This window comes from Xenopus laevis, chromosome 2S, assembly GCF_017654675.1.
Source record: "Xenopus laevis strain J_2021 chromosome 2S, Xenopus_laevis_v10.1, whole genome shotgun sequence".
Classification (NCBI taxonomy): Eukaryota; Metazoa; Chordata; class Amphibia; order Anura; family Pipidae; genus Xenopus; species Xenopus laevis.
The window spans coordinates 48726687-48740213 of record NC_054374.1 but is presented as its reverse complement, the minus strand read 5'-3'; the positions used below and the strand labels follow the sequence as shown (position 1 = coordinate 48740213).

Below are 13527 nucleotides of genomic sequence, written 5' to 3'. Positions count from 1 at the left end.
GCATGTTGTATATTACAGTGCTATGACACACAGTCATTAAGGATTACTGTTGGCAAATGCACAATGTTACTATTGATGGCCAGAGGTTTTCCACCTGATTCTGGTTCAAATGACCATCCATTGGTTATGAATGAACCATTGGTATTTAGAAGAGACTTCTAAATACTTCAATTGTCCTTTATTGTCCTTATTTAAAAAAATGAGACGCCATCACAGAAATCCAAGTCAGGAAAAAATGGTTTATAACATAAATCATGGCTTTTCTGGGCACTTCATCAGAGGGCATTCAAGAACATGCCACAAACAAATAGTACACGTTTTGTGCAACCCATGTGTAAAACTCCCCTTTGACAAGTAAGGTAAATGTGTGTTTTGGCTTCTAACTGAAAATCACTCACTTTCAACATTAATAGATAACAAGGACAAAACATTATAAATTAGTGTGATTGGTTATTTAAGTCACTGCTGTCTAAAACCAACCATGTAGTCCTGTAATCTCCAGCAAGAAATACTGACAGTAGATTGGTACTAAAGATCTCAGTGACGTTTAGTGTGGTGGTGGCAGACGTGGCTACTCCAAGAGATTTAATTAGCCCAGCGACAAATCACCTCCTCTTAGGCCGACAAATCTCCCCTTAATGCCTTCCCGGCGGTATGATGGCACTCGGATCACTTAGTTTTTCCGAAGTTGCCCGAAGTTGCCTCACGAGGAAACTTCAGGCGACTTCGGAAAGCATTTAGGGGAGATTAGTCGGCCGAAGTAGAGACGATTTGTCGCTGGGCGTCTAATCTCCCCGAGTACCCACATCTGCCACCATCCTTAGGGGCAGATTTATCAAAGTGTGAATTTAGAACTCACCACAATAAAAATTACTGACTTTCTATTCATTACTATGGGGGATTTTTAAAAGCATAATTTATCAAATGGTGAACTCCATTGATAAATACAAAATAAAATAATGGAATAATGGAATAAAAATTCCATAGGAATGAATAGAAAGTGAGTGAGTTTTATTGTGGCGAGTTCTAAATTCACACTTTGATAAATCTGCCCCTTAATGTGGCACCATCATCAAAGATTGACACTTTTCCAAGATGACAATTTGTTAAAATTTTTTGCCATGGTCATCTGTAAAGTAAAGTGATGTCTGGGAGCAACACTGTGGTAAGCCACACAAACTCAGACTGTAAAGTGCTGAAGTGTATTCTGCATAAAAGTCATAAACTAAGTTGGAACACACCATGACGAGTTCCAAACTTTCTCTGGAAGCAGCATTAGCTCATCTATTTGTCATGAACTTAATATCATGAATTTCCATGGGTGAGCAGCAACACAAAAGCCGAACCATTAGCTGGAGTAGAGTAAAGGTATCTGGGAGGATCACCTTGTCATAATATGATATAAAGTATTCATTCACCACTGGGAAAAGTTAGAAATCAATGTTTGCTGTGAAATCACTATTTAAAACTACTCAGACAGTATTACATCAATATTACTGTTTAAAGGAATACTGAAATGAGCGACATCCCTAGTGCTTGGTCCCCTTGGGATGGCATTTTTTTCTTAAAGGTGACACTCTGAAGGCTACAGTCCCCGGCTAGCGGTGCTGTATCAAATCCACAGTACTTTACTGAAAACTGAAATGAAGTAAGCAAAGTAAGTGAAGTAAGCTAGTTTAAACAGAGCTTCAGTGTATCATCCAATTTTTGTTTTCTTTTTTGGACCCAATTAGGTGACTGTTTCTTGGTTATGAGAACCCCACAGCTTGTTAAAAGGCTGCAAAACTAAAGATTATTATTTATGCATTCAATTAAAATATATTCAAAATGTCTGCTGGTTGGCTAATAATTGCACCCAGCGAAACATCTCAGAAAACAGTGTGATCGTAAACAAAAAATAAGGGAAAACCCAAGGTGCTGCATTTATGTCTGTTGTATTACTATACAAAGCAGTCTCTGCTTAATGCAGCAGAACTATATATATATATAATATATATATATATATATATATATATATATATATATATATATATATATATATATATATCTATATCTATATCTATATCTATATCTATATCTATATCTATATCTATATCTATATCTATATCTATATCTATATATATATATAAGCTGTAAATAATTCAAGATGCTGTTAAAATAGAAGAAAACATCACAAGCTCTTATCTCAGTCAAAGTTTCACAGCACTTGCATACACAAATAGAAAATGGCACAGAAGGTCTACGATGATTTACATTTTGCTCTGTAACAGCAAGATGATTTTAATTGACAAAAAGTACTAAAGCTGGAGCTGCCCTTATTGAAAAATCTCTTTTATAAAAATATAGATGGAGCAAATCATCAAAATATTTGCTTCAGATGGTTCACCGTGTCATTTTTCAAAATTAGATTATACCTTTTTTCATGTACCAGTTTGGGCAAACTGTCCATTGCCACTTTTTCTTAAATCATTGTTTGTATTGCACCTATGATGCCCTTCCAGTATTTTTTTTAATGTGCAGCATTGATTCATTTGTGTAATAGGTTGCAAACACACTGAGTTTTGTAGGGGCCAGATAGGAATAGACGTCACGGGCACTTATGGGCTATGTGTGAGATTCCTCTTTAAATGCAATCTAAAACAACCAAAATTAATTTATGTAAACTTACTCAATGTGGTCCACTGAGCACTTTTGAAATTCACATTAAATGTTCTGTTTTTAGACTTCTACTAGCAGACTTTCAGCTTAAAGGTCATTTTCAGAGACACCAGCTGAACTTTCTATCCACTTTCTGTATTTAGTTAGTCCTAGGGCTGCTGAGCCAAGAGCCTGGTGTTCGCAGTCTGTACTGTAAATATCTCACTCACTGCTAAAAATAGGAAAATAATGTAAATTGCTCAGAGAACCTAGTTTAAAGGGATACTGCCATGGGAAAACATGTTTTCTTTATATTCAATTTTGAAATCTGACATGGGGCTAGACATATTGTCAGTTTCCCAGCTGCCCCAGCCATGTGACTAGTGCAAGCACTTTAGGGTAGAACTACTTTCTGGCAGGCTGTTATTTCTTCTACTTAAAGTGGACCTGTCACCCAGACACAAAAATCCGTATAATAAAAGTCCTTTTCAAATTAAACATGAAATCCAATTTCTATTTATTATTAAAGCATTCATAGCTGTTTAAACTCATTTAAAAATCTCAGCTGTCAATCAAATATTGTCTGCCCCTCCTCTATGCCTAGGCATAGAGGCGGGGCAGACAATTGCTTTCACTTTCCATTCAGCACTTCCTAGATGTCACTGCTCTCCTCACATTCCTCTGTTCTCTTCACCGTTTAATTGTGTAGCCAGGGCATGGGGATGGACATTTTTGTCCCCAATTCTGGTGCACAAACAAGATTTTGAGATGATACAAGGCTTGTCTTAATAACAGTGTCCACAAAATGGGTCCTGCCTGCTTGATATAATTATGAATTCCCAGACTGAAGGAAACTGGATTCAAATAATTTATATAGTGTAATTAAAGTTCATTTTGCTTGACTAATGTAATAAAATAGGATTTTGAATCATTTTTTTCGGTGACGGGTCCCCTTTAATGTAACTGAATCAGTCTCAGTGGGACGTGGCTTTTACTATTGAGTGCTGTTCTTAAATCTACCAGGGAGCTGTTATTTTGTGTTAGGGAGCTGCTATCTGGTTACCTTCCCATTGTTCTGTTGTTAGCCTGCGGAGGGGGGGTGATATCATTCCAACTTGCAGTGCAGCAGTAAAGAGGGACTGAAGTTTATCAGAGCACAAGTCACATGACTGGGGCAGCTGGGAAACGTTTTGACTAGCCCCATGTCAGATTTTAAAACTAAATATAAAAAACTCTTTTGAAAGATGGATTTCAGTGCAGAATTTTGCTGAAGCAGCACTATTAACTGATGCGTTTTGAAAAAAACATCTTTTCCCAAGACAGTATCCCTTTAAAGATCTCTCGTCGCCTGAATGCTCTGTCATGAAGATGAGTAAAGCCGCACAAGCAAATTTAAGGTCCCTGACGACTCCCTGCCGAATAGTTGAGTTGGGACCATATTAGTATGTTGAATTATCAGAATATGCAAAACGTATGAAGCATATACTGCCCCAGGCCACAAGGGATCGGATCAGCCTCGGATGTAGGTGGTCAAATCGGTTTAGTTGCGACCTTGCCAAAGAAGCAAATCTTAACATTTATGGTTATCTTAAATCAGAACTGCATCTTTGTCAAAGATTTAGGGGCAGATCTATCTAATTGTGAGACTAGAACTAACGAAAGAAAAACTACATTTCTATTCATTACTATAGGATTTTTAAAAGCACATTTATCAAATGGTGAACTCCTCTGAGAAGTACGATTCTAAAAATCCCATAGGAATGAATAGAAAGTGAGTGAGTTTTTCTGTGGCGAGTTCTAAATTCACACTTTGATAAATCTGCCCCTTTGTGTCACAAACACACAAAAGTGACACATATTTTTCAAATGTTTTTTTTTGGAAAATTAGTAGATTAGATTTATTTTTAACTGAAACAAGAATACAAGTTTTACTTTTTATATAGCCTTTAAGGTGAACTTTTAAGAAATTCAGAGGTACCAGATTTTATCACATAAATCTCAGAGTGTTTGAATAAAGATGATCCATCAATAGGCAATATAAGCAGACTTTTTATTTTAAAACTGAAAACAAGCCTGATTTAGGCAGTTATGAAGATAAGTGAGTTAATTGCAGGGCTGTGGCATCAGCACATAAATCCTTCCACTCTGGCTCTGACTCAGTTTATGGTACCACTGACTCAGACTCAACTGTTTTAAAGTAACAGTAACCCCAAAAAGCAGAATGTGTATCAAAGAAATTAAAATATAATGTACTGCACTGCTCTGGTAAAGTTGGTGTGTTTGCTTCATAAAGACTACTATAGTTTATATAAAAAAGCTGCTGTGTAGCCATAGGTGCAGCCATTCAAGCTGGAAAAAAGGAGAAATGGCACAGGTTGCATAACAGATAAAACACCATTGTATTGGACAGGGCTTATCTGTTATGTGCTATGTAACCTGTGCCTTTTCTCCTTTATTCCAGCTTGAATGGCTGCCCCCATGGCTACACAGCAACTTGTCTATATAAACTATAGTAGTCTTTATGAAGCAAACACACCAGTTTTCACCAGTGCATGCTAACAGTATATGATATGTTAGTTACTTTAAAACACATTTTGCTTTGTATGTTACCCTTCCTTTAATATACTAATTTATTTTCTATTTTGATTGTAAGAAGTTAAGTACACAACAAACAAGGCATTTCATCACTGCCAAAGCTCAAAAATATAAACTAGATCTTTTGGTAATTCTTAACCAAAATCAAAGTTAAACTACATAAACCAAAAACAATTGGAAAAACTTGTATATTAATTGTACTTGGCATATAACTGTAGAATAACAACTAAATACAATCCAAAATTAACTATTATTATTAACTAAGTATTGTTCTTTGAAACAGAATTGTTTCTGCCATATCCTCCTTCATAGAAGTTTTTAAATCTGATTTGAATATTTTCAGAGCTTGTATTTAAAGTTATTAGGAGTCAGAGTCTGTAAATTTTTGGCAACTCCAACTCCAGATTGCACGACTCGGACTACACAGCTGTATATCACATATACATTCAAAATATTAATTCATAGTACTATCTTAGTTCATTTGTTTTGTGTGATAAGTACAAATGTCAAAAAAGAGGCTTCAAAGAAGAAACAATAGTAAATATAAAACACTTACAATTCAAATACCATATAGAGCATTCCATCTGAACTGTACGTCTCAAGGAGCTCGACAATATGTGGATGCTTCAGCATGTGGCATATACTTGCTTCTCTTTTTAGATCTGAAATGCAAACAAAACAATTACATTGTTGAGAAGCAGAACAATGACAAATAAGCGGATTCATTCTTTAAAAATTGGACTGCCTTTGCTTTTTTGAAATGTAATAATAAATTAGTTCCAGTATCTGATGTAACTGATGTTATCTGATGTTATATACCAATGATAACCAAACAGGGCTGTTCCATAAATTTTTAACCAGATTTACATATTTAACACCAAAATAAATAGGTTCGATACACTCACAGTTTTAAATTAAGCGTTTCCTGTAATTTTCCGGTAGGTGCAAACTTTTCCCCTTCGTCAGTGATGTAGTATGTACTACATCAAAGATGAAGGGGGCAGGCAGCCCCTGTAACATTTGATTTTTTGTACTCCGCATAAATAAATCTGGAGATACCTCTGGGTACACCGCATTAAGTCGCAACTTTCTTTCTACTTTTGCTTCGTACATATTTAATACCACTGCAGTCAAACAGTGCATACTTACAGAAAACTGGACAGTATATTCATGCACTAACCTAAACAAGGTGCATTAAACAGTGGGTATCAAGAAATAAGTAATAACAATAACCCCTCTCAGCAATCTGTCACTACATGCAGAATTTGTGCCAGAATAATACATTCTCTTGGCAAAGGGAGTCCACCCTAGGGAAACCACCCTGACCAGATTTTTTTTTAAAAAAAAAGCTCTAAAGTCCTCTCTTTACTATGGAAGGAAGACAATAATCATGCGATGAATGGCCCCAATACTACCACAAAAAAGTGGATGGATACAATATGTGAACCGAATGCTCCCATTGATAAAGCTAACTTATGAAGCCCGGGTCTCCCCGGACAAGTTCAGCAAGATATGGAACCCCTGGTGTGCCACACCAAATTAAGATATTAATCTCACAAATTTGAACCTCAAATGTCATTAGTCTTCCTTGCCTTTTATCCATATTTTGATTTTATAGTATTTTACTGTAGAATCCCTCGGGTTTGTAATAACTTTGTAGAGAAAGAAAATATGATAAAAATATTACACAAATCACTAAGGATATCATTAATTTAACACAGTGGGCAAAACAAACACAAATTGTATATGCAATACCTAATATAACCAGCAGATGTCTACACCTCTATAGCCAATATGACACAAAACATTGAATTCTGAGCTGATAATGAAATATATTTTGCAAAGATTTGAGATCTTTTATATTAATGCTTGGACCTAGGGTTTTCCAGATAAGGGATCTTTCTGTAATTTGGATCATCATACTGTAAGTCTGCTTAAAAAACACATTTAAACATTGAATAAACACAATACCAATATCAATTCCTGCAGCTAAATCACCTTTTAAGTACAAGGTACTATTTTCTTATAACGGGAGGGAAGACATTTTTAAATTAATTCTCTGAAATGCTTTTTAAAAATGTCCATCCACTAGACCCAATATCCTTGGGTATGTCACTTAAATTTCTTGGAAATCGGCAGAAAATCCCAACACAACTTGATAAGGATTCCTATCCCAAAGAACATCAGGCTCTGGGTGTGACATAAGCAATTTTTGCAAGTGTCTGTCTCCTTTTCATCTTTATTACACATTGCAAAGAATACATTACTGCCACCTCATTGGGCAGCAGGGAGATGGGCCCTTTCCTTATGTTTTCTGGTGGACCTTGGCCAACCCAGTTCAACATTGCACCTGACCCAGCCCAATGCCAAGCGCAGTGGTTGGGGGAGGGGTGAGCCAGTTCATAAACCAAGCTTGAATATAGTTTATGATGTACTTTTTACATGCACATTTTTCTATGGTTATACATATCCCAGGATTTGGATCTATGGCTAAATGGCTTATTGGAGCAAGGTATGCTGCATTCAATTAGTCATGGGGCACCTAAATTAATAAGAGACCTTAGAATGTGATTATATGGAATCTGAAACCAGTGAAATAAGATAAATAATAATTCAAGACAAATTCAAAACAGTTTATATCTGTCTGACACTTCCAGCCAAACCCATGCCCCATCTCAAAGCCAAAAACATAAGTAGCTCCACAAAAATAGGTAAGGGAACCATAACAGCATAATATTTTATGGTTAACAGCGAGCTCAACAAGTACAAAGTTATTTATGTGAAGGCCACATTCAGAACACCTGTTTTTATTATCTCCCCACCCCCTCTCTGTAGATTAGTCAAAAAGAAGCCCCCGGAAAAAAAGGACCCTAAAATGCAGAGCAGGGGAGTTCCTGAATTCTGCCTATTCGCATTCTCTTCCGGTCTCTACACTAAGCCTGAGGGAGCATGTGCCATTGAAGCAGATTCCTGAGTAGGCCCAACTGCACATGCTCCAGCAGGTTATGTATTGGCAGAGAGATCCAAAAGAATATTAATGGGCAGAAGATGGTGCCCGGGAACTCTGTTGCGATGCATTTTAGGGTCAGGCTTTTTTTATCAGGTGATTCTTTTTGACTAATGCAGAATGCATGGAGGGCGATGACATGCAGTTTAGGGGGGCTTTTGTTACTGGGGGGTTAGTTTTCCTTTAAGCTATGTGGTAAGAGTCACAGCAGGAAGGAGGTCCCTACTCCATAGAGCTTACAGTCTATGTTAGTGGTTGGCTAACATACAGGCACAAATTGGAGGGGAAAAATGCACAAGGTAAAGGCATTGTCCAGTAGGTACCATGACTAGTCTAATGTTTTAGAGCTCCAAAGGTAGTTTTTTTACTGGAGAGATTGAGAGAGCGCTCATTAGGGATGAAATTCCAGCAGTAAGGAGCAGCAATATAGAAAGGTTTGAGACGAGGTGGCAGTGGATGGTGTAAAAAGAAGGTGTCTCTGAGAAGGGTGGAGAAGACTACCAGGAACATACAGAGAGAAAAGTGAAGTGAAGGGCTTTGAATGTTAGCAAAAGTATTTTATATGCCATCATTTGCTTAACATTTTATATGCTATCCATTGCTTAACAGGCAACCATACTAAAGATTTTAGTTGGGGTTGAAGAAGTTCCCTCTCAGGAGAAAGTAGGAGGATCCTGGTAGCAGAGTTTAAAGGAGAATGAAAGTCGTTTACCACTTGGAGGTGCAAAATTTTAGGCACCCCTAAGTGAATGTATTAACTTAACTGAAACCCCGGGCAGAAAACTGCACCGGCCCAGGGTTATTCCAGCGAGCACCACGGAGCACTCCTCTTCCTGCTTCTTTCTCCTCACGGCTGTGCATGCGCATTAGAATGAAAAGCTGAACTTTAACTAAAAAGCTTTTTCATTCTACTGCTGATTTGAAGAGAGAAGCATCCGGAAGAGAAGAGCTCCTTGGTGCTTGCTGGAATAACCTTGCTCCAGTGCAATTTTCTGCTGATAGGAGCACCGGCCCGGGGTTTCAGTTAAGTAAATACATTCACTTGGGGGTGCCTAACATTTGGGGGAATGTAAACAACAATCGTAATTGAAAACTCTCTAGGGAAATAATATGGGTGGAGATTTACTGCAAACAGCTCCATGTCTGGATTACATACACATTCCTTAATTCTCATATGTCCAGGATGGCAACACCTATTATTCATATATATCGCTACTCCTCCACCCTTTTTCTTACCACACTCACTACTGTTTCTATCCAGTCGTATCAATTGGTAGTCCACTAGACGCACAGTCTAATCCAGTAATTTATCATGCAGCCATGTCTCAGTGAAGCACATAATCAATCACTCACTCACTTCCTATTCAGTACACAATCTCACATTTCCTATAATAAAGCGATGGACGCAATCTTTCCCTTTTCAATCGTCATTTCCTCCACGCTCTACATCCACAAAATCTCTTCCTCAATTCCTTGGGAATATCCACATTTCCACCAGAAATGCCATGCGACCTTAGACATAATAACTGCTCTTTACTATACACTACAGGTCCCATAAGTATTACCTCTGCCAATTCAAATCCATCCTGTCGTAACATTTTTCAGGCACAAAGCTTAAATCCACACAAAGGGCACTAGCAAAACACTGCTTCTTGGTTCAAGCTACCAAGCCCACTCAATCACCCCCCCCCCCAATGGGCAAAAGGAGGCTCAACTAAGTATTGATGTAATATCTCTGTTGGGGTGCCCAAATTTATGCACCCGTCTAATTTTGTTATGATGCATATTTTCTGTTAATCCAATAAACTCTATGTCACTGCTGAAATACTACTGTATCCATAAAGCATGTTATATATTAAAAGGAAGTTGCTACTTTGAAATTAAGAGGCTTTATGAAACAATTGCATTTTTCTGGAGTACAAACTTTGGCAGTGATTGCTTTATGACATATTATAAAACTGTTTTGAAATATCACTTTTATTAAAGCACTATAAATTTACATGGTATTATTGGTTTTAGTTATTTATTGCACTAAGCAGTGCACAACAGCAAAACTGAAAGCACTTTCAGTTAACATTTGATCCCAATGCCTTTGGTTCTCAAAAGCAATATTTGGTACAGTAGCTAAACCACATTTCCCAGGAAAAACCCTCTATATAATGAATTGCTTCTAATCTATAAGTATATGACACAGGAGACAATGATGGAATGATTGGGGCTTGATTAGAAACCGTTCATTAACTTTAGTGAAGTAATTTGCACTGACACCTCAACTTTAAGGCTTTAATTGTATTTTCATTCTTACTTTTTGTTGTTCTTGTGGCCTGGCTGTTATTAGGGTGATGGCAGATCAGGTGAAGTATTGCTCATGGTGAAATCTGCTTTACTATGGGTGAAAAATCTAACACAGCAGTGCAGATTTATCCACGGGCAACACACCTCACCACCTTCCATGACCCTTAAAGAGACTGTCCTGTTTTCAAAATGAGATCAATGAATAGGGAGTCTCTGGTCTTTGTTAAAAAAAATCCAAACAACCAAAACAGAGGCAGTCAGGGATTTTGTGTGCTTGTGGCCTGGCTGCTAGAGTTATTAGGGTGATGGCAGATGGGGCGAAGTGTTGCCCATGGTGAGATCTGTGCTACTCTCCTATAGTTTATATAAACAAGCCATGTAGCCATGGGGGCAGCCATTCATAGCTGAAAAAGGAGAAAAGGCACAGGTTACACAGCAGATAACAGATAAGATATGTAACGTTCAATGGGATTCATCAGAACTTATCTGTTATCTACTATATTATAGTTGTGTTTCTGAAGCAAACACATAATTTTTGGGTGTTACAGTTCCTTTAATTTTTTTTTTTTTCATACAACCAAAACGGAGGCAATCAGGGGGTTGTATATTGTGTTATTAAAAAGTGTCCTAATCTTACTTTCTTTGAATCATCAAAAAAAGGAGAGGACTCCTGCATTCTTCAAACTTACAACCTCTCATGTCTTTTACGATAATTAAATAAATCAGAGAGTGCTGTACTAAGGAGTCACTCCTTAGTAATAGAGGAGACAACCATCATTTAGCTGTTCTAAAGGTTTAGTGCTTATTTTTAGCATGTTAAATGTGTTTTAGCTGTATACTGCCCCATTAAAACCTAGCAACCATATTGCTGCAAAAAAAAAAAAAAAAATTAAATCTGCCCAATATAAAAATATAAGTAAAGTAAAACCTAGAAAAAATAAAATTGAGGCATACCTGTGTAGTGGTAAACTCATTCTGTAATATCTGTATTTAAGAATCTCCAAGGATATAGGCCCTAGCAAACAGTATTTTGCTCAGGTACTGATAAGAGAAATACTGTCAAATAAAAGATCCACATTTAATATTGAACCTTAAGCATACTATTAAAACAAGAAAAAGCTCAGTGTAACAATGGCAAGCGAGGAATGAAAGAAATACAGTTCCCAGTGCTGCTTCAGTCATTACCTTCTGTGCTTAAACCTGGGCTTGATGTAAACTTTGCAACATCGACAATTTTTACTGCAAACTGCTGTCCAGTTTCTCTGTTGATGCATCTTCGTACAAAACTGAATGGACCCCTGTAAAAAAAAAAAAAAGATAAATATATATTTGTATGTATGTACATAGATAGAAGTTTGGATTTTGAAAAAAACACGTTTATAACAATGTATAATTATTTGAGACCTAAAATCATCTTGTTAAATATTTGCTACAACACTAATGACTTGTTCTTTCTGGATACACTTCAAGAACGATCATGAAAACAAAAATAATTTTCATCTCATGGAAAGTTGTTACTTTGTAACGCAAATCAATGAAAAGGTCTGCATGAGTCTGAAATAATCAAGTCGATTTCCCAATCCCCCTTCTCAGTCTGTTTTTACAAAAAGGTTTACTTTTCATGAGGTGAAGATTTTGTTAAAGGTTTGTTTTAAATACAGTTCCCTGTCATAAGAAGCATGGAAGAATTTCACTTTTCTGCACTAGGGAGCACAAGAAACCACAACATAACAGAAAATAAAATAATAAAGCAATAGGTGAGGTGTATGCCGAATATATGCCTTACTCAAAGAACATGTTGAACACATGTGAATTTTGCCCTTTAAAGGAACAGTCACATGAAAATATGCAAAACACTTTAAATGAATGTACATGTTACAATAGAACCCAATTAAGGTTTCTCTGTATATGTTGGCTTCAAGTAAATAACTACTTGGCAAAAAATTATCTTAATTCAATCCTTGCATGACTGGCAACACTTGTACAAAGGAGCTTATTTATATAAATGGTAATAAAACAAGTACTGTATAAGAAATATGTATTTTATAAATCACATTTTGATGTGAACCTTCACAATAAATTTTAGTATGATGTAGAGAGTGATATTGGAAGTCATTTAACAATTTGTTTTAAATTATTTGTGGGGTTTTTATTTTTAGTTATTTAGTGTTATGTTTAGAGGTTCGGCAGTTTGCAATTTCAGCAACTTGGTTGCTAGGGTCCAAATGATCCTAGCAACCATTCATTGATTTGAATAAGTGATTGGAACACGAAGGCCTGAAAAGAAAGAGGAGCAATAAAAAGTAGCAATAACAATACATGAACATGGTTGGTGACCCCATTTAAAAACTGGAAAGAGTCAGAAGGTGGCAAATAATTCAAAAACTATAAAAAGGAAAAAAGACAGACAAAGGCAAAAGTTGCTTAGAATTAGACATTCTGTAACATAATAAAAGTTAACTTATAGATGAAACACCATTTAATATAAAGGTTGCTCAGAGAATCACGGAGTAAGCTTACATCAATTTTTTTTTTTTTTTTTAAATTTTCAGAAAACATGTTTTTTTCAAAACGCATTAGTTAATAGTGCTACTCCAGAAGACTTCTGCACTGAAATCGATTTCTCAAAAGAGCAAACAGATTTTTTTATATTCAATTTTGAAATCTGACATGGGGCTAGACATTTTGTCAATTTCCCAGCTGCCCCTGGTCATGTGACTTGTGCCTGCACTTTAGGAGAGAAATGCTTTCTGGCAGGCTGCTGTTTTTCCTTCTCAATGTAACTGAATGTGTCTAAATGGGACATGGGTTTTTACTATTGAGTGTTGTTCTTAGATCTACCAGGCAGCTGTTATCTTGTGTTAGGAAGCTGCTATCTGGTTACCTTCCCATTGTTATTTTGTTTGGCTGCTGGTGGCGAAAGGGAGGGGGTGATATCACTCCAACTTGCAGTACAGCAGTAAAGAGTGATTGAAGTTTATCAGAGCACAAGT

At 36.6% G+C, this 13527-nt stretch overlaps 1 protein-coding gene across 1 annotated transcript in view; it reads right to left on the bottom strand.

Moving 5' to 3' along the window:
* The window catches only part of cask.S (calcium/calmodulin-dependent serine protein kinase (MAGUK family) S homeolog), a gene marked incomplete at its 5' end in the record, with an annotated part of 155589 nt that overhangs the window by 103963 nt on the left and 38099 nt on the right, over positions 1-13527 (bottom strand). Inside the window, 2 exon segments of the mRNA NM_001093638.1 lie at positions 5789-5894; positions 11720-11832. Coding sequence (NP_001087107.1) covers positions 5789-5894; positions 11720-11832 — 219 coding nt within the window.